General features: G+C 42.0%; 1 protein-coding gene across 1 annotated transcript; it reads right to left on the bottom strand.

The window, feature by feature from the left end:
* Positions 1-2,813: 2,813 nt before the first annotated feature.
* On the bottom strand, positions 2,814-19,356 carry sar1ab (secretion associated, Ras related GTPase 1Ab). The gene is made up of 7 exons (XM_084322272.1): positions 19,284-19,356; positions 10,545-10,615; positions 8,657-8,776; positions 8,178-8,243; positions 7,014-7,117; positions 6,484-6,615; positions 2,814-2,980 (listed from the first exon to the last, which is right to left on the bottom strand). Exons 2-7 carry the CDS (start codon positions 10,600-10,602, stop codon positions 2,864-2,866), a joined length of 597 nt encoding a protein of 198 aa, XP_084178398.1. The 5' UTR covers positions 10,603-10,615; positions 19,284-19,356; the 3' UTR covers positions 2,814-2,863.
* Positions 19,357-19,690: the final 334 nt, after the last annotated feature.

Here is a 19,690-nt window from a genome sequence, read left to right as displayed (position 1 = left end):
AAAGTACTCAAGTCATCCCACAGCAACTCCCTGTCGTCGCTAAAGACAGGCAGTCCAGCATCCAAATTGTACACAAATATGATTTGCTTAGATCACCCGACCGCGTTAATGCCGCTATCACGATAGTATCCTGTGAATATAAAACACTGTTCTGTCGTATTATATAAACAAACGAATAAATAAATAAAGCTCATGTCAAAATATGAGTTGTAATGCACTTGTGGTCACATTCATACAGCCGGCGTGTGGTGATAATATGTTGAATTATCTTAAATTACCCCCCCCCCCCCCCCCCCACCCTAAACGTCAGAGACTGTAAGTACCGTGGGAGATACGCTACCTTACAGGGGTGTAAAAAAGTACCCAGAAAGTTAAAGTATGGGTACCGTCTCAAAATCGTACTCAAGTAAAAGTCATAGTATCTGGCTAAAAACAACACTTGAGTGAAAGTCTAAAAGTTTCTACTTTTAAATGTACTTAAGTACTAAAAAAGTAAATGTAAAAACTTTTTTTCTGACTGTCTATTCTTCTGATAGCAGGTGTTTAATCAAAGATCCCCCGCATTCTAGTCTTGCACGAGGACCAATCAGCATGGGTATGGGCGGGTTCATTTTCCATTGATGGGGATTCGATTGGCTGTTTTTAAATAAAGTGCGGACACAGGATTAATAACGTTAACGTTAGTTCGGCCAGAGAAACAAATATACTAATTAAAGTGGTTAGACCTGCGAGATTTATACTTTGTACTTTGAAGGTCTGCATTTTAAATGTAAGGAGTAAAAAGTATGTTTTTTTTTCTCTGAAATGTAATTGAGTAAAAGTACAAGTATACAAACCTAATAATACTCGAGTAAAGTACAAATCCCCCAAAACAGTACTTAAGTATTGTAACAAAGTACAATTACTCAAGTACTTTACACCCCTGCTACCTGATAATACTGTACGGCGTCCTCGACACAATGTTTCTTCATAAATAGTGTGTATTCATAATCCTTCCTAATAATAATAATAATAATAATAACCCTTCATAATCCTCAGAGGATTCCAGTAACTACACCTCTGGCTCGTAAATGTGAAAAAGTCAAAAGGTCAATGGCACTTGGAGGATAGAAGGGGGGGGGCATGAGAATAAACAGGGAAGCTAGTAAATCTACACCCTACGTCTCACATACACTGGTCACCAAGTTATATGTGCTTTTCTTTTTGTCTTTGCCCCCAGAACACACCAGGCCAGGGAGGGGGGGGGGGGGGGGGGCAGCTCGAATAATAAAATGCTAAGCAAATCCAAATCCGCCTTCGCTGTAATTCAACACCAGCCGCCCAAAATAAACCCAGGTCAGAAACTAGTTCACGGTGTGTTGGCGTGTGTTTCTATAAGAGTAGACAAGGTTACTGGCCGGGTGTCTAAAGGGGGGGGGGGGGGGGGGATCCCTGCAGCTTCTTAACAGACGGCTAGTGGAACATTCTGGAAATAGGAAGCTCCTCGAACGTGACACGATGTTTATCAGTGTTGTAGTTGTGCACAGGATTAAAAAACACACAGAGCACCCGGGCGATTGCATACATATAGTGGTAGAAAGTATTTTTACTCAATTACTGTACTTAAGAGTTTTGAGGTACTTGTACTTTACTTGAGTATTTCCATTTTAGGGAACTTTTTTACCACCACATTTCAAATTAAATATTGTACTTTTTTACTCCGCTACGTTTACCTGAATGCAGTAGTTACTAGTTACTTTTACTGCTTACGTTTACTGTTACTCATAGTACATATTCAGATTCAAATGATTTATTGTCTATATTTATTGTAACATATAATATAACAGATAACCAGCATACAGACTCTCACATGCACCTCTGTTTATTTGTCTCATATATTTATATTCAGAGTTAATTATATTATTGTTCACACTGTTTATCTTTTTTTCCTTCATATTTTTACATTCAGATCAAATGTTATTGCCTATATTCATGTCTCTCTAGTATTACCCTGCCCATACCTGTACCTCCCCTCCCCCCTCCCCCATGCTGCTATGATGCCTGAATTTCCCCAAGGGGATCAATAAAGGAATATATTATCTTATCTTATCTTAATTTTTTGCACAACTATACTAATAAACATGTTGTTGCGTTCCGAGGAGCTTCCTGTTTCTATAGGTTTTCATAATTTGGGGGCTGCTTTGGGAAGCCCTTCCCCCGGCGTTTATATTTAACGACACAAAACGTAATATTTCACTTCACTCTAAAAATATTGGTCAGGGTACATTCCCTCCACGTTCCTGACCACTATAGACTGATCGTTCATCATTTACTTATTGATTATATGATCAGCCCGCCTGGCACATTTGTCCGAAAGTGGAAGAAAAAAAGAAAAAAAAGGAGAAAACCGAGGGTACAGTATACTAACACAAAAACATAAAATTGGAAAACACAATTCCTACGGGGGGGGGGGGGGGGGGGCACTCAAAACTTTGAATAAATAATTACCAAAATATCCTTTGTAGGTAGTTTTAGTGTGGGATCTGACCTCGTAGTCTATGGACAAAACGGTAACGCGAGGGGAAACAGACCGCGGGAGAGCCAGCGGAAGCCGTCCCCGTAGCCCCGCCTCTTCAGCACGCTGCGGGGTCAGGGGTCAGTCGATGTACTGGGAGAGCCAGCGGAAGCTGTCCCCGTAGCCCCGCCTCTTCAGCACGCTGCGGGGTCAGGGGTCAGTCGATGTACTGGGAGAGCCAGCGGAAGCCATCGCCGTAGCCGCGCCTCTTCAGCACGCTGCGGGGTCAGGGGTCAGTCGATGTACTGGGAGAGCCAGCGGAAACCGTCGCCGTAGCCCCGCCTCTTCAGCACGCTGCGGGGTCAGGGGTCAGTCGATGTACTGGGAGAGCCAGCGGAAACCGTCGCCGTAGCCCTGCCTCTTCAGCACGCTGCACATGAACACCTCCATCGGCCTCAGGTTCAGCTCCTTGAGGGACACCTTGCCCTGGAGAGGAAGTGTTGCGTTAAACAAGTGGTTCTCAAACTACGGGTTGTGACCCAAAAATCTTTTATTTTATTTTTATTTTTTTATGTTCTGGCAACATATTTTGGCGAAATATTCCTCGTTTTATGAATGTGTATTGATAACATAGTGCTGTAATTACATTTTCTAATAAATATGCATGATCAAATTCAACGTGTGCTTTTATTTTGATATTCCTTAATTCCACATTTGAAATTACGCAATACATTAAGTGTGGGGTCCCCAAAAATATTCCTAAATAAAATGTGGTCGCGGTATGAAAAAGTTTGAGAACCCCTGCGTTAAACTAGGGTTGTACTCTGGAGCGAGAGCTCTACAAGGTCTACAAGAGCGACCTGATGCACCAAACAAACATAACAAATACATAAAACAAGTTCCAGACAAATTGCGCTGGTTACACAGGGGGTTTTTGTTTTTGTTTTGTTGCTGAATGAATACGTTTGCTGTCCCAGTTAAATAGAAATGCCGTTTTGGCAGGATAACGCGTTGCCCTACTGACAACGCTGAAATTGTGTTTCCGTTTTGGATACTCGCCAAAACTCGCCGACAACGTGTCATGTAATCTGCGCGGAGCCGTTGTTGCTCAACGCCCATGCGCAGTAGATACCGACATCTGCGTGCCCTCACCAACGTCCGGTGACGACAGAGCTGTCCCAAATAGCTGCAGCTACCATGTGTTGTCAAGTTATTGTTATAAGGACCCCAGTCCAAGCTACAACAGTCTGCATTCCCTTAACAATTGTTTGTATTGAGCCGTATTGTATTGTACCCATTCTGCAATCTGTTAAATAAAGTTTACATCCATTCATTCTGCTAGCATTAACGATTGCATGAGCAGCTGGCTAACGTGAGCTAACGTTAGCTACCAGACCCTGTTAGCTCAGAGCTCCTCTTTCAATCTTAACAAGCATTAAACAAAATGGCCCAGTCATCTATTCACCTTTGTTTAATACATGAGGCGTTGTCTAATGTTATCTAGCTACTGATAGCTCCTGATATCATCAGTTTGGTGCTGGCTGGCTAACGTGAGCTAACGTTAGCTGCTAGCCACAATGCTATACTGTTATAATGGCATATCCCTATCGCGTTAGCATGTAAGCTAACAAAATCGGCGATCTTTTTGTGAGACTAAACTATCCGCTCTTGGTGGTCAATTGTGTTGATGTTAGTTTTGTTTCATCAACAAATGAGAGGCAGAACACACAGTGAATGTATCCGTTTTGTTTATTGCACTTTCTTTGCTGAAAGATAAATGCTACATTGGCTAAATAGCTCACGGAGGCATTTAAAGATGGTGGCTTGTTGATTTTTTTGCAGGAAGTGTATTGGCACATCCAACTTCTGATTGGTTGAAAATTGCCTTCATGTTCGCCACCTACTGCCACCTACTGCTTTGGCATTGTACTACATATTGTGGTCGATAGCTGTGTTGTTTACCTGTGGACGTGTGAGGCGGGTATGCGCTCTCAGGATTTGTGCGCAGGTAACTACCTCCCTGCGCATGCTCAGTGCTGAATTCGAGACGCGCTCCGTTGCGGTCTGACCACGCCTCGTTCTAACAAAACGAAAGTGCTCAGGTCGCAAAACAAATGTCTAACTCGCCTGCCACTACGTTGCGCTCTGGAAAGCGAAACTGATCTTGAAAACGAAACGAAAATACCCCTGTGTGTAACCGACGGTAAGAGAGGCTAAAATCTAGATACATTAAATTAAGAGCAAGAACAAGAAGAAGCCCCCGTGGATGCCCTTTCAATATTGCAAGTTTAAAATCCCCAATGGGAATTCGGTTCGGGAGCCTCAGTTCCTTTTGCAATAAGTCTAAAACGAATTCCTACTCGACACTAATACAGGGTATCTTCAGGATTCAACAAGTTCAATTTAAGACCTTTTTAATACCTTTTAAGGCCTTAAATTGAGAATTATTAATACCCCACAAATGTAAACAGACATCGCAGTTTACTCGCTAATGACAGAATGTTCACGATCAGTTATTATTATAATTTTTGTATCCATTTTTTTTATCCTCCTATTTTTCTCCCATCCCAAATTAGTCGTTATGCCAATTCCCCTCTCCCCTTCCTGGTTGTTGCGCGCATGTGCCCCCCACTGGTCGGTCTAGGGAGCCCTGAAGTCTATCACATGCTTCCTCCGATACATAGGAGACAGCCAGCAACCTCTTTTCACCTGCCAGCGAGGACGCTCATTGGGGAAGTGTAACGTGTGGGAGGCTCACACTACCCTCACCATCTCCCTCCCTCACTGTGCAGGCGCCCTGACCGACCTGTAGGAGTCGCTGTTTACAACGACCAGAATACCACCCACCGGCTTCCCACCCGCAGACACTGCCAATTGTGTCCGTTAGGGCTGACCCCTATTAGTCGATTAGTCTAATAATCGGTCGAAAGGAGCCGTAGTCGACTGCCAACCTCTTAGTCGAAAAAAATAATGTTTTAATTATAATATATATTTATTTAATTTTATTTAATTTTGTATCATTCTTTCCAAAAGAAAAGAGGCCTAGAAGCGTGGCTAACGCTAATGGCACGCATACCAGAGGCTAACTGCCTAAGAAAACAGACACAGAAGCACTGAAAGAGGATTTCACCCATCTAATGAACACACTAGACTAGACAAATATCAAGATGTATCCATCAGTGGACCAATTGCATGCTTTTGCAGAGGACAAGAAGCCTTCAGTCGACTCCTTCAGACATTAAGCACCCCCACAGCCCAAATGGAATGATAAAAAAAAATAATAATAATAATAATAATATTATATATATTTTTTTTTGTCGACTAATGGTCGACTAACAGCAAATGTTTGCTATCCAAATCCTTAGTCGGGGACAGCCCTAGTGTCTGTATGACAACTGGCCAAGCCGGAGGTACCGCTGACAGCCGGATTCGATACCAGTGTCTCTGCGGTAGTAGACAGACGCTTAGTCTGCTGCGCTACCCGGCCGCACCGGATCAGTTATTTTGTTAAAGACTCGGATAGGACAATCCTCTCATGCCATTACATTTTTCGATGAAATAAATACACTTCTGGAACAGACTGAATTTAATGTGAACCCAAACCCGTGTGAAACGTGACATCATTAGACCATAGAAACCTTTTACCGGTGTGGTGCCATCATTTGTTTTCAATTAGGGATGTCCGATATTATCGGCCGACCAATATTATCGGCCGATATCGGCAGTAAAATGTGATATCGGAAAATATCGGTATCGGTAAAAAAAAAAAAAAAAACAATAACAATATTTGTTATATATATATCCAGTGAAATTATTAGTTACCTGAAATTATTCCGTTTTTTGGGGGGGGGAAACCCTGCATATATCGGTATCGGTTGATATCGGTTGATATCGGTATCGGAAATTAAGAGTTGGACAATATCGGAATATCGGTATCGGTAAAAAAGCCAATATCGAGCATCCCTATTTTCAATCCATCTATTCCTCACCTTTCCAGTCGTGTGGCCATAAAGACCAAACATTGCTCGGAGCGAATCCTCACTGATGGCTTCTGGACGATCTATCTTATTCCCCAGGATGAGCACCGGGACGTTAGAAATGGTTTCATCTGTTAACAAGGCCTGGAGACAGGAAGTGGACATGTTAACAAGGCCTGGAGACAGGAAGTGGACATGTTAACAAGGCCTGGGGACAGGAAGTGGACATGTTAACAAGGCCTGGAGACAGGAAGTGGACATGTTAACAAGGCCTGGAGACAGGAAGTGGACATGTTAACAAGGCCTGGAGACAGGAAGTGGACATGTTACCAAGGCCTGGAGACAGGAAGTGGACATGTTAACAAGGCCTGGAGACAGGAAGTGGACATGTTAACAAGGCCTGGAGACAGGAAGTGGACATGTTAACTTTAGGGTAGTAGGGTAGTTCTGAGCAGAAACTATGAATGCTGTTAGTCTGTCAAACTACTGCAAGTTCAACGTTAGGATCTGTTAGTCTGTCAAACTACTGCACCTCGACTTACATCAAGTTCAACTTTAGCCTCCAGTAGTCGCTCCAGATCAGCACAGTCCACCATGTAGACGATACCGTTGATAGCTGGGAGATAGTTCTTCCAGATTCTTCGTGCTGCGAGTCAGACAAGATTCATCAACTTAGTCATGTTAACATCAATGAAATAGAGAGTCTTACTGAGCATTACACATGAGTAAACCTGGTTTCAGATGGATATCTGTATACATGTTTATACTAAACCAACAATGGGTCCATGATTTTACTCACATGTAATCAGCAGTCTGTGGGTGGGCGGTCGTGAGACGCAGAAACCCCCTGGTGGTTTCTGGCCTGTCTCTCTAACACTGCGCTCTCTGTTATATACCTTGATATCCACCAATAATAACAGTCTAGTAGTACGTTTTGGTCCAATCAGGTTTGTCTTCTGGGAGGGCGGTCCGCCCCCCCCCCCCCCCCCCCTGTCTTCTTCTTCGTTGTGTGTTCTTCCAGTATATCAACAGCGGGGGTCTTCATGTGACTTTTTTTGATGACTGGACAGTTTTAACACTAACCTTTTCTAATCTGTACCTTAAATGTAAGAAGTTACATATGTATTCAGCATTAACCCAATGTGGAGTTTGTCTATATTTTAATACCAGATTCCCTATATAAAGTATACTGAATTAATAGTTCTAATGATTTAGGTTCTAGTGCTTTACAACCAGAGTGAACTAGCATTATTACTTAAATAACCAGTTTGACATTCTAAATGATATTCAAATATCTTTTATCTACTAAGTCAGTTTAATTAATATGATCTTGTTTATGAATTAGTTTCCATGAACCTTTAGCTATTCTCAGAAGCAGTTTAGGTCTGTAATCAGACCTCTGTTTCTCTGCCTGTCACTGCTCAGCTGTCTGTTGCTAAACTCTGCTCTCAGCTGGGTGTGACTTTTTCAGTTCCTTTGTTTTCGTGTTGAGTACATCTGTTTAGAGTGGGGGTTTGTTGACTGTCTCCTGAATACAGTTCAACAACAGCGGGGGTTTCATCGGGTCTCAAACAGTTCCTGTCACACTAGTATCACCCCTTAGGGCACACCAGATTTTTGCATTATGGTTTTTCTAATTATACACGCATATTAGTTATGAAATACACAGTCAATGTTACCACAGCTGTTAAATACTATGTGCCTACCTTGTGTATGACCGCCGAGATCAAACGTTGTGAACGTCATTCCAGCGATGGTCAGTTCTTCAGATGCTGGGGATAGAGAGAGGCAGAGAGCATTTTAGCGATGTCAGATATCCTGAAACAAAGGCACACATAGCCCATGGTCTAACTAAGATTAAAGAAAATATATATTCCTTTATTGATCCCCTTGGGGGAATTTGGGCATCATAGCAGCATGGAGGAGGGGGGAGGGGAGGTACAGGTATGAGCAGAGCAATAGTAGAAAGACATAAATATAGGAAATAAAACTAGATCTGAATATAAAAATATGAGAAAAAAAGAAACTGTGTGTAAACAATACACAGTTGTTCCTGTGGTGCTCTCAGATGGCTATAAGCAGTGCTGTCATTATATACATTTTGTTTACATTATATATACACTGAAAAACCTCAAGATCCTTCACTGGGCTGACTCCTGAACTGAAGGTGAATGTTTGTTCCTACTCGGATGCAGCGTGGGCACATGTTGTCCCAGGCGGTCGTCTTTCAGCATGTGCAGCAGCGTGGTCTTTCCAGCGTTATCCAGCCCGAGAAACACAAGCTTGCCACTCTTCTTGTACAGACCTGATGATAAGAGACAAAATAGAGACTCATTTGCATTTAATGTCCCAGCCCATAGCCATTGTTCCATTTCGAATCGAAGGTGCTGGAGTACAGAGATAAAACATTAAGAAAAAAAGTTCACTGTGTTCTATTGTGTGAATCAACTTTGGCTAAATCAACAGTTTGATAACGTGACTTCTCTCCCCCATGCAGTACGATAAACAAACATTATGTATGCACTCAATACTGCAGAACCCAAGTTTCAGCACTGTTTGATTGCTGTTACTCAGCTGATAGAGTCGTACCCTTCCTGATGACTTGTCGTACAGAACGTACAAGACACATAAACAATAAGTATATAATAGTATACTTGACATTGACAATAAGTTATATAGACCAAGATGGCCACAAAAAAAAACAAAAAAAAACGTAATATAACAAGCTGTAAACAATGTATGTAAACAAAGAAACAAGAGGAATTCATATAAAATTATATAGGATATAGTGTGTTTTGTCTCAAGTGCCATGCTTTCTCCAAAAATCATGCAAAACTGAAGATCTCCTCCACAAAAAGAAAAACACAACATACTCTCAGACTGCCAAAACAAATCCGGATTTACAAATTGAATTTTCTCAAATAAAGCCCTCCTCAAATCGGTGTACAAAGGGCAATAAAAAACAAAATGATATTCATCTTCCACCACTCCCAGATCACAGAGAACACACAACCGCTCCTCCTCAGGTTTACCTTGGCATCTACCCACTATATAAGTAGAGAATGGTGCTCTTTTCCTATTGCTAGGTTTTTTGTGAGTTTTTCCTTATCTTCATTGGGGAAAGTCTGGGAGTATCGCATATTTGGATTTTATGGTGGTCTTTGTTCTTGATTTATTGTGATGTTTCTTCTTGACTTGTTTAAAGAAGACTTGTACAGCCCATGGGGGCATTACCTTGTGATTTCGGGCCTTACAAATACATTTGATTTGATTTGATTTGATTCAGTAGTTTGGATACTTGTATTACACATATACATTTATATTAAATATATAGATTTCACAGCTTGTCAAGTTAGGTGTTCCTTTATAAATCGCCTTGGGGAAATTCAAGTGTCATAGCAGCATGTGGGGGGGGGGGGGGTACGGGTAGGACAGGTAGTAATAGTAATAGGACATAGAACAAAGTGCAAAGTGATAATGATAATAGTGATAACAGTAGTAGTGAACAGTAGTGAGTGGCAGGATTCAATCAGACAGTAATAATACTGTAGGGGGAGAATGGGAGGGGGGAAGGGAGGGGGGAGGGGGAGGGTTCACACAAGATCCTTGAAGTGCTTGATTTTTGACAAAAAGGCCAAGGCCTGGGATTCCTTGAAAACAGCCAATTTGTTTGACAAGGTGCTTGGAAAGTCCTTGAAATTCAAATGGGCCATTCACATTGAGGGTTTTGTTCATCCATGATACAATTGTACTGAATCAAGAAATCGAATTTTTGAATTAAGGTGTGGCTAATTGTCGGAGATTGGCTTTGAGCCATAAATATTGGATCCCCTTTTTTTTTTTTTTTTTTTTTTTTTTTTTTTAATAAAACAGCATTTAAAAAGTCCTTGAATTTAATTTTGCAATGTCTGTGGGAAGGGCGGAAATACAAAATGTGCCATTCGATGTGTATTGTATTCCGTGACTGTACCTTTGACGACTAATAAATAAATGTATTTAAAAAAAAAAGACAGTAATAATAGTGATGATACACGTGTGACTATTGTTGATATTGTTCCAGTATAATACTCTACCTAGTAACTGCAGGACACTGCTGAAACTCCTGTAGATCCAGTCAAATATAAAAGACATGTCTCTTGACGACCTGCAACACAGAGGGAGTACATAGTCATTTATCTGTTACATTACAACACTGTAAAAGCCAAACTCTTCCAATAGCCAGTTTATTTTCTTGATAACGATGTCAATAGTCAAAAAAGTTATCTAACCAAGAGGAAATATTGCTATTGACATCGTTATCAAGAAGATAAACTGGCTATTGGAAGAGTTAGTTAAAGGGGAACTATCTTATAAATGGCCTTTTTCAGTGTTTAGCATTGTTTCCTAGCTATGTGGACTTATATTAATAGGATTCATGTCTCTAATTCTCATATTGGCGCATTCTTCCAATTCTCCTCTCACAATATTCACCCTCACTGAACTGAGTCATCTGAAAATGTGCATATCTGTGATGTCAGAGATTTCTCAGCTGCATAATAATGTGGCAGTTGATGTGGCAGTTGGCACCAGGCCACACAGTGGTTGGAGCCCAGCCTCAAAACGGCTTAAGATCTTGAGGTAGAAAAATGCTGTTTTTGAGTACTTGATTAGAAATACAAAACAATGCATTTTTTTTAGGGATGTCCGATATTATCGGCCTACCGATATTCATTTAAACTTAACTATGCTGACATGGTCACAAAGTTAAAACTCAACATAGAGAAGTGGAGGACCCTGCCTTTATCTATGGTGGGGCGTATTAACGCAATCAAGATGGTGTCTCTTCCTAGATTCTTGTATCTATTTCAAAATTTGCCAATCTTCCTCACTGCAGCATTCTTTAAGAAACTAGACTCTATTATTTTCCCATTTGTATGGGGGTATAAAACCCATCGCATATCAAAAGGGCATCTGCAGAAGCCAACACAGGAAGGAGGCCTAGGCCTCCCTGTATTCAGGAATTATTATTGGGCAGCCAATGCTAGAGCCTTGACCTACTGGCAGAGGGGACTCTCGGGTGAGACACCATCTAATAATAATAATGTCATAACCACTCCTTTTTGCCATCTCGGACAGATGGGGCGTTTGCTGTCTGGAGGGACAAGGGACTCCCGACCCTTGGAGACTTGTACATAGACAAACAGTTTGCATCATTCGACCAACTGAAAACAAAATGTAACATTCCTAACTCCCACTTTTTTCGATATCTCCAAATCAGACACTATGTCAAAGAAAAAATTCCACATTTTGAAACCATGCCAGAGAATTGATCTATGATCTCCTGAAGCTCCCTCCAGACTCCACACACCTGATATCTATGATCTCCTGAAGCTCCCTCCAGACTCCAGACACCTGATATCTATGATCTCCTGAAGCTCCCTCCAGACTCCACACACCTGATATCTATGATCTCCTGAAGCTCCCTCCAGACTCCAGACACCTGATATCTATGATCTCCTGAAGCTCCCTCCAGACTCCAGACACCTGATATCTACGATCTCCTGAAGCTCCCTCCAGACTCCAGACACCTGATATCTACGATCTCCTGAAGCTCCCTCCAGACTCCAGACACCTGATATCTATGATCTCCTGAAGCTCCCTCCAGACTCCAGACACCTGATATCTACGATCTCCTGAAGCTCCCTCCAGACTCCAGACACCTGATATCTATGATCTCCTGAAGCTCCCTCCAGACTCCAGACACCTGATATCTATGATCTCCTGAAGCTCCCTCCAGACTCCAGACACCTGATATCTACGATCTCCTGAAGCTCCCTCCAGACTCCAGACACCTGATATCTACGATCTCCTGAAGCTCCCTCCAGACTCCAGACACCTGATATCTACGATCTCCTGAAGCTCCCTCCAGACTCCAGACACCTGATATCTACGATCTCCTGAAGCTCCCTCCAGACTCCAGACACCTGATATCTATGATCTCCTGAAGCTCCCTCCAGACTCCAGACACCTGATATCTACGATCTCCTGAAGCTCCCTCCAGACTCCAGACACCTGATATCTATGATCTCCTGAAGCTCCCTCCAGACTCCAGACACCTGATATCTATGATCTCCTGAAGCTCCCTCCAGACTCCAGACACCTGATATCTACGATCTCCTGAAGCTCCCTCCAGACTCCAGACACCTGATATCTCGCTTTATGTCCCTGTTTTCCACCTCTGTGTCCACTGACCATCTGAGAGATGCCTGGTCCACTGAGTTGAATCTAGAGGTGTCTGAGAACATATGGAATGAAGGTTTGACTAGAATCCAAACTTGCTCGATCAATGCTAGGTACAAATTGATTCAATTTAAAGTCATCCATAGATTCCACTATTCAAAGACCAAACTACACAGAATGTATCCATCTCTTTCTCCATTATGTGACAGGTGTAAAGTTGCAGAGGGCTCTTTAACACATCTCTTTTGGCTCTGTCCTCATTTACAAAAATTCTGGGGTGAAATATTCCAGTGGTTTTCCAGGGTCTATGGAAAGGACATTCCCCCTGATCCAGAGTTGGCACTCTTTGGGTGTTCAGAGACTGCCTTAAGGTACACGAGGGAGGAACAACAGACACTAATGCTCGGCATGGTAGCCGCAAAAAAATTATTCTAACCGATTGGAAATCACCTACACCCCCGTGTTTCCAGAAATGGCTCAATGAAATGATCACAATCATACAGATGGAGAGGATCCGCTATTACAGATCCAAAGAGCACAACAGGTTTTCGGACATATGGAGCCCATTCATTGACTATCTGAAGGACAAATAACTGTATTCTGCAGAGACTCACCCCTGTATATCTCGTGTTTGACCTGCACCTTGTAACACCTGGCTATACAACACACTTTAATTCTTTGAGTTAAGTCACACTGTTATTTTATTTTCCTGTCTGGCAGTCTTTTTAGTTTTTTAGTTTTGTTATGTCTGTTTATTTTTGTTCTGTCTCCTCCTTTTTGTTTGTCTGTTCTTGTCTATAGTAAACTGATTATTATTTTCTTAATTTTTATTTATTTTTTTAACATTTCTATAACATTTATTTACCCAGGCAAGCAAGTAAGAACAAATTCTGATTTTATTTATTGTCAAAAGTATGCATAATGTTATGTTAATTCCACAACAAGACATATGTAATGTTAATTACCTGAAATGATTCCGTTTTTTGGGGGGGGGGACCCTGCATATATCGGTATCGGTTGATATCGGTATCGGAAATTAAGAGTTGGACAATATCGGTATAGGTAAAAAAGCCAATATCGAGCATCCCAAAAAAAAAAAAAAAAAAAGCTTACAGAGGTGTTCCATAGACTCACAGGAATTGTGTAAAAGTGCCCAAATAGTGAAAGAAATTGTAAAATAGTTCCCATTTAAAGAAGCCCCTCGTTGACGATGAAAGCAGGAGCTAGCAACGATTAGCATGTGGACTCGTGACGACAGCTAGAAAGCTAACGTTACTTTGCTGAGCTAAACTGGACGACGTTGCTAATAGCAAACGGCAAGATCAGAAAAACGAAACAAATAAGAACATTGTGCATGTCAACTGAATAAAGAAAATTGTCTGGATCTTTATCAAAAAGTGTCTCTCAAGTGACACATGAAGAATATAATTCAAAGAGTTAAATTATTACCGTTCTCAAGTTGCTTATCTGCTCATTGCCAAACAACAAAGATGGACGCCCATGATACTGCAATTACGGAAGCCAGGCTGCCAGTCAGCCAGGTGAGAATGCAGTTACACAGACTGTCCGCAAGAGGGAGCTAACACCCAAGGGATTAGAGGAAAAGCTGAATGGTCTTATAAAATCCAGGAGATGCAAGCTAGGACAATTGACTGCAAAATCAAACGAAATGGAACTTCTTCTGGCAAATGAAGAGGAAAGTGTGCCTGATATAACTACTGTGCAAAGGGAAATAAAAATGTATGATACATTCTATCAAGAATTTATTAACCTTAATTATTTAGCTGTTATATCTCAGTGAAGACGAAAAGAATGCTGATCAAGAGTTTTGGTTTCAGCCTAAAGCAGATAAATGTGAACAATTTATCACAAAAATAGAAGAATGGATTCAGGCTGCAATATGTAACAATGAGGTGACAAGTAAGGACAGTGTGTCTAATGTAGCCACAGCGGTTTCTACTACAAGTTCGGCGTGCATTAAAGAAGAAGCCAACAGAGCTGCCCTCATGGCACAGAGGACAGCCCTGACAGAAATACAGGCATTAGAAAGAAAAGAAGCAAAGCTTAAAGCTGAACGGGAACAGTTAGAGATCAATACAGCTCTAGCAATATCCAATGCAAAGATCAAAGTGTATCAGGAATGTGAGGAACATCGGAGCAACGTGAGCAGGAACAAACGCGTGTTGACTATGCTTCTCCAGAGTCTGGAGCTGGGTATGGCTGCATGAGTGGCGCCCAACCCACAAAAGAAAGAAATGTCCACGTTTCTAGTGAAAAGTACTTCCAAGCAAAGAAATGCTCAGCTGAGACCTGATACGGAACAATATGATAATAATAATAATAATAATAATGGATTGGATTTATATAGCGCTCTTCTCTGACTCAGAGCGCTTCACAGAGTCCATTATTCGTTCATACACAGTCATACCGGTACAGTTTGTCAGCGCTGCTGTCGGCTCGTGCATCATCAACTACACAATGACAGTCCGCAACAAAAGGACAGTGCTATAGAAATATATCGGCGACAGACAGACCTCGCTGAAATGCTCGCAAAGAACCAGGAGCTCTCTCGCTTGCCACAAAGAGACGTGCCAGTGTTCAGTGGAGAACCATTAGAGTTCAGATCCTTTATGAGAGCTTTCAATCATGCTATTGATGCACAAGCCGACAGCAGCGCTGACAAACTGTACTTCTTAGAGCAGTACACCAGAGGGGAACCACAGGACCTCGTGAAGAGCTGCCACCATATGACTGAAGCATGTGGATATTCAGAGGCAGTGAGGCTGCTTCACGAACGTTACGGAGACCCGCTGAAGATCGCCGACGCTTTGGCTTGCAAGTGGCCGTTGATAAAGTCAGAAGATGGGAAAGCCCTCAGCGCTTTTTCAGTGTTTCTTGTGAGCTGTCGCAACGCTATGGAAGATGTCGATTATATGGAAGAGATGGACAATCCGACGACCATGAGGGCGGTTGTTGCTAAGCTGCCATTCAAGATGAGAGAGAGATGGAGAGTTCATGCATATGACCTTCAAGAACGCCGTCGGAGGCGAGCCAAGTTTACAGATCTGGTGAGCTTCGTAGATCGCCAAGCAAAGATCACATCTGACCCTCTCTTTGGAGATCTCGACTCTGCAACAGCTGACAAGAAAGATACAAAGAAACCTCAGCACGGAAAGAAAGAACAAAGAGAAGCTAAACGGGGAAGCAGCTTCGCAACCAGTGCTGAACAAGTGGATGATGAAAAAGGCGAATCATCAAAGTCAAAAGATGCTACATCCTTCAACCGTGCCTTTACAAAGCCATGTGTCTTCTGTGAGAAAGGTCACACCCTGGAAGAATGTTGCAAGCTGAGAGAAAAACCACATAAGGAAAGAGTGGAGTTTCTGAAGAGGAACGGCTTCTGTTTCGGCTGCCTGGTGAAAGGCCACCTTAGCAAGGAGTGTAAAAAAAATGACATGTGAACACACTGTTCCATGAAGCATCCCAGCATGCTACACTATGCAAAGCAAGACAAAGGTGCAAAGGAGAAGACAACGGAAGTTGCCTCAAAAGGAGATGAACCCGCCTCCCAAGGAAACGCTAAGTGCCTGCACTGGGGCCGGAGACAACTGCGTGCTCGCCATAGTGCCCGTCAGAGTAAAGAACAAGAAAAGCAACAAAGCTGTGGAGGTTTATGCATTCATGGACCCAGGCAGCTCTGCGACGTTTTGTACAGAGACACTGGCAGAGCGATTGAACATTCAAGGCAGAAAGACGGAGCTAGTGCTAAGCACCATCAATGCAAAGAAGCTAGTGGAGAGCTACATCCTCACTGACTTGGAAGTTAGTGGGTTAGAGGAGAATAACTTCATTGAACTGTCCAAGGTGTTCACACAGAGGAACATCCCCGTCTCCGTGAAGAACGTTCCACAACAAAAGGATGTTGACAAATGGCCGTACCTCAACGAAGTCAGGTTGCCACGCATCAACGCCGAAGTGGAGCTTCTCATCGGAACAAGAGAACACAAGCTGCTAGAGCCGTGGAAAGTGATCCACAGCCAAGCAAACGGACCATATGCGGTCAAGACTGCTCTTGGGTGGATTCTGAATGGTCCACTGGAAGAGCCAACGGACACTACAGCGAGTGACGGCGAACAATCAAGTGCTGCAGTGAACAGAATTGCTGTTGAGACTGATGGTATGGAATGGCTTCTTCTCCAGCAATATAACCATGACTTTCCCGAACGAAACTGTGATGACAAGTTAGAGATGTCACAAGAGGACAATCGTTTCATGGACTTTGTGTCAGGCTCTGCACGCTATGTGGATGGACATTACTACATAAATCTTCCGCTGAAGAGAACGAGTGTCCAAATGGCCGGACAGACCTGACGAGATGAAGGTCAAAGAGGATGACAGCGACGTGAGAAACGTACATCTTACACACGCAGTCGAAGACACAGATGCTGTGAACAAGCTGATCAACCACTATTCCAGCTGGTACAGATTGAAAAGAGCCGTCGCCTGGATTCTCCGAATGAAGGATATGCTGCTACAGCGCTGTAGGAAGAAGAAGACAGATCTACAAACAGATCCCAATGGTCAAACAAGAACTGACAACCAGAACGACAGCAAGTCGACGCCAGACCTGGGCGAATTGACGGTTGAATGTCTAACGCGCACAATACACGCTTACCTAGGATTTGACTTGATTCAACAACAAAGCCGAAAACGCTCGCAAGTGTGGAACACTTTACAAAGCTAGATGCAGACAACGCTCGCTGCAATATTATATATTATATATTAACAAATTGTTTTAAATAAATAATAATGATAATAAATCGTTTGGTAGGTAGATCATTTTTATTTTTTACTAAAGTAGCGAAAAAAGGTACCTTTCCGTACCGGTATCCAATCACAGGTATTGGTTCAAATGTGAACGGTACCCAACCCTAAACATTATGGGAAATGTCGTTACCGTCTTCGGAAGAAGATAGATACCAATTTCTCCTCTGTGCGTTCAGTAGAAAGCTATCCAAACTAGCCTAGCTTAGCACGAATTAATGGAAGCGGATGATTGATTGATTGATTGATTGATTGATTGATTGATTGATTGAAAACTTTATTAACAGATTGCAGAATGGGTACAATACAGTACGGCTCAATACACACAATTGTTAAGGGGATGCAGACCAGAGAAAGACTTTCGTCTCGTTTACATCAGGGTCCCCCAGTTTCAATTGATAATGACATTTATGACATACACAACATTCAGATATACAGATATATATCATGACATGCATGACATACAGATATACAGTACTGTTACATTTGTGACATACAAGATATGCAAATATACAGTACTGTTAAACACGGTACTGTTGGATACGGACCACTAGACTGTTGGCCAGGAACTTGATAAGTTAGGCTAGCTTGCAGCAGGGTCGCTTTCTACTGAACGCACAGAGAGGCTATTGGTAGATAATATCTTCTCATCCGACTCTGGAGAGGACGGACTGTATGCACACGTTTCCCATAATGCCGGCGTGTTCCTTTAAACGGCCCTGTATAGTAAAGCAGAGGATGCCTTCTCTTCATTCATAGAAAATACCTCCACCAGCGCCTCTCCCTCTGTTTCACATTACGTTAAACCACATGTGTGTATTATTGTAATATCAGCTTAACGCCATTCAAATGCAAGAGCTTTTAATAGTATAATCACAACAGACAACAAAAAATTACAATTCCAGTGAATTGAGTATTTAGGTTTAATTAAGCATCTTGCAAAAAGGCTACTATATGCATTTAACATCTAGAACTGAAGCTCAAAGTTTTTCCACGGCCCTGGATTACTTTGTTGGTATGTGTATAAGCTGTGAGTAATAATCACACAACAAGCCGCCCAGCTCAAAAGAAACTGACACAAAGCAGGAGTAAAATGAATCTACAAGGCCATGGCTTCAGAGAGGAGCTGTCTCACTGACTCCCCCACAACATCTAGAGCCACAGTGTTCTTGCACAGACTATTTTTATGACAAGTTGTGGCAATGACACTCGATCTTAGTCGGCATTACTCAGAGAGCTCTCTCTCAACACACGCACACACAGGCACACACACGCGCGCGCGCACACACACACACACACACACACACCTGTCACAGCAACTTGGTGTTAATGTCTGACTAACGGTAACCCATAGAGTCAGATCATTCTAGAAATGTATCATTTGTTTTAATAATACAGTACATCATTCAGTATTAGGTCAAGTATAAAATAATAGACTATGCCTAGAAAGTGTGCCCCTCTTACATGTAAATGTTGCCACAAAGGAAACTATAGTTTATGTGTGCCAGTGTGAACATGTTCAGAACATCCCTGGTCCCGACTGTAGAAGAGCAAACAATAGTTTATGTAAACAACCGAGTGAGAGGAATACTGTAGTACCGAGAATAGCAGCCTAGAATAACAATTCGCATTCATCTAAACTAAAGGGCTCTTGTTCAACCGCATTCGAGTGACAGTGTCAAATGAAATGGAAATGAGAACAAAAATAAAAAGCATAATAATAATAATAATAATAATAATAATAATAATAATACGTTTGTTGTTTTTACCGTGATATTATGTCTGAGTCAACTCCCGGCAACGCCGCTTTCTTTCACCGTCGATTTACAGCCAGGTCCGAATCTGACAGTTCACCGGAAGTGCATAACAGCTGTTTCATTAGGGGAGGGAGGAGGAGGGGGGGGGGGGGGGGTCACGTGTCAAAACATGATCCTTTCAAAACAAACACTAAGCCAAAATATATATTTTTTAGGGCTGTCAAAATGAATGCTTTAACTCTGGAGATTAATTGAAATGATTTAAAGCGTTAAAAATTTGTTATCTAGATTAATCTATGGAGTGAACATTTTTCAATATAATATAAGAAAGCGGTCTAGCAGCTGAGTCAATGTTGATGGTTTTGTTGAACATTTGTATTTCACAAGAGAGAAACTGTATTCAAAGAAAGCTATTAAAA

Source organism: Notolepis coatsorum (genome assembly GCF_963971535.1).
Source record: "Notolepis coatsorum genome assembly, chromosome: 9".
Taxonomy (NCBI): domain Eukaryota; kingdom Metazoa; phylum Chordata; class Actinopteri; order Aulopiformes; family Paralepididae; genus Notolepis; species Notolepis coatsorum.
This window is presented reverse-complemented; position numbering and strand designations above follow the sequence as displayed.